Source organism: Poecilia formosa, unplaced genomic scaffold (assembly GCF_000485575.1).
Source record: "Poecilia formosa unplaced genomic scaffold, Poecilia_formosa-5.1.2 Scaffold886, whole genome shotgun sequence".
NCBI classification, from domain to species: Eukaryota; Metazoa; Chordata; class Actinopteri; order Cyprinodontiformes; family Poeciliidae; genus Poecilia; species Poecilia formosa.
The window spans coordinates 16,260-18,782 of record NW_006800825.1 but is presented as its reverse complement, the minus strand read 5'-3'; the positions used below and the strand labels follow the sequence as shown (position 1 = coordinate 18,782).

Here is a 2,523-nt window from a genome sequence, read left to right as displayed (position 1 = left end):
CATTCTCTCTTGTGTATCTCTTTAGGCGGCTGGCCAAGGCTTGGAGCCTTTGTTTGGCAGTTTCGAGTGCTTCAGGTATGGGCATCTGGCTGTACTTCTTAGGTACTGATCTTTTCATTGCACCTCTGACAGTTGGCTCACTTCCCTCCTTGTTATCTTGATCTTAGCCTCTAACCGTCTTTTCCATGGTGGATATTGGGTCTCATGGTTGCTCTTATAGCCAAGCATCTCAAGGATCACTGATGCTGAGTTCGTTCATTACTGGGGCTACATACCCAGTCTCTGGGTGGGTAGTTGTAGTTAACTCCCTTCTGACCTGGCGTCTTGGCTCCTCCCCTTTGTGTTGTACCTCGTCAATCTCAAGTTGTGATAGCAGTTGCCGTTTGCGGATGTTGGAACATGTCATGCTTATCAATTTACATATGAACTAAATGTTTCTCAGTCTATTGTTGCAACTAATCGTGAATTGCTTCATGGTTGCATGTGTTGTGGTTTGCCTGTAACATGATTTCATCTCAGCTCCTGCTGCCTTTCTTTCACCTTCAGCCATAAACTAGTAACTGGACAGGTGTACCTAATAAAGTGGCCAGTTTGGTTCTTTGTTTCCAGCCTGCAGACATTACTCAAAGAGGATGCCATTTTAAATTAAACACGTTGATAAAACTCTCATACTCAAAGGTCAGAGGTCGCTCTGTGGGAAACGTCTGATTAACTGAAACCTTCAACAAGAGAAAAATAAGAAAGAGCTTTAATGAGAAAAACTAATTTAATCATGTTTGTGCAGCAAGTACCTGGTTTTTAGTTTTTTTTTCTTGCAGTTTTATCAAGTTTTAGCTTTTTATGTATTTATTTACTTTTTTTTATCCATCGCCTCAGTGAGCGCAAGATTAAGTTAGCAGAAAATCACAAATTAAATCTCAAAATGTCTCCTTCCTCAGAAACCGAAGTTGTGCTAACTTTCATTTTTAGATAAGAGTTTTTAAGTTATTGATTTTTCTTCTTCATAACAGTTTGTACCTAAATCCCCTCTGAGAACATCAAAAATAATTGTATACCCTATATTTAGATGAACTGTCTCCTCTTGTGTGTTTGTCTTTTTTTCAGATTTTCATATTCAGTGTCAACATGACCATAAACAGTTTGTGAAGACGATGTTCCAAAGTTTCTGTGAAGGTGTCGCTGAACATGGAAATCAAACCTTTCTGAACCAGATCTACACAGAGCTCCACATCACAGAGGGGTTAACTAGAGAGGTCAACCAGGAACATGAGGTCAGACGGATTGAAACAGCATCCAGGAGACAAGAAACAATCAGAAGAAAAGACATCTTTAAACCAGGAAGTGATCAACCAATCAGAAGAGTGATGATCATGGGAGTGGCTGGCATTGGGAAAACACTGTTAACACAGAAGTTCACTCTGGACTGGGCTGAAGGCAAAACCAACCAGAACATTGAATTCATATTTCCATTCACTTTCAGAGAGCTGAATAACTTGAAAAAGAAAAAGTTCAGCTTGGTGGGACTGATTCATGACCACTTCACTAAAACCAGAGGAATCAGCAACTTTGAAACTTTCCAGGTTCTGTTCATCTTTGATGGTCTGGATGAAAGTCGACTTCCTCTGGACTTTCACAAGACTAAAATATTAATTGAACCTGAAAAGTCCACCACACTGGATGTTCTGGTGACAAACATCATCAGGGGGAAACTGCTTCCTTCTGCTCACCTCTGGATAACAACACGACCTGCAGCAGCCAGTTTGATCCCTCCACAGTGTGTTGGCATGGTAACAGAGGTCAGAGGGTTCACTGACCCCCAGAAGGAGGAGTACTTCAGGAAGAGATTCAGAGATGATGAGGAGAAGGCCAGCAGGATCATCTCCCACATCCAGAAATCAAAAAGTCTCCACATCATGTGTCACATTCCAGTTTTCTGCTGGATCACTGCTGAAGTTCTGGAGGAAAAGATGAAGACCAGAGAGGAAGGAGAGCTGCCCAAGACCCTGACTGAGATGTACGTAGAGTTCCTGGTGGTTCAGACCAAAATCAAGGAGGACAAGTATGACGGGAGAAAAAAGACTGAATCTATCTGGAATTTAAAGAACAAGAAGTTGATTTTGTCTCTAGGAAGACTGGCTTTAGATCAGCTGCTGAAGGGAAACCTGATCTTCTATGACAAAGACCTCAAACAGTGTGGCATCAACATCAAAGATGCTGCGTTGTTCTCAGGAGTGTTCACTCAGATGTTTAAAAAGGAGAGAGGGATGCGCAACATCTCCATCTACTCCTTTGTTCATCTGAGCATCCAGGAGTTTCTGGCTGCCGTCTACATGCTCCACTGCTTCACCAGCAGGAGGTCAGAGGTCATCAAGACGTTCCTGGGAGAAAAATACAATGTAACATCTCTAGATGAGTTCATGAAGAAAGTCATGGAGAAATCCCTCAGCAGTGAAAATGGCCACCTGGACCTGTTTGTCCGCTGAGGGATTTCTCCATGACTTTCTTCATGAACTCATCTAGAGA

The 2,523-nt window shown here is 42.1% G+C and overlaps 1 protein-coding gene across 4 annotated transcripts in view; it reads left to right on the top strand.

Annotated features, from left to right (window-relative positions):
- Nucleotides 1-2,495, top strand: part of LOC103131971 (protein NLRC3-like) — a 15,916-nt gene extending 13,421 nt beyond the window's left edge. For all 4 annotated transcript variants that reach the window (XM_007543716.2, XM_016667057.1, XM_016667058.1 and 1 more), the window contains one exon: nucleotides 1,105-2,495. In XM_007543716.2, coding sequence (XP_007543778.1) covers nucleotides 1,105-2,483 — 1,379 coding nt within the window. In that variant the 3' untranslated portion in view covers nucleotides 2,484-2,495. The remainder of the gene's footprint in view (nucleotides 1-1,104) is intronic.
- Nucleotides 2,496-2,523: the final 28 nt, after the last annotated feature.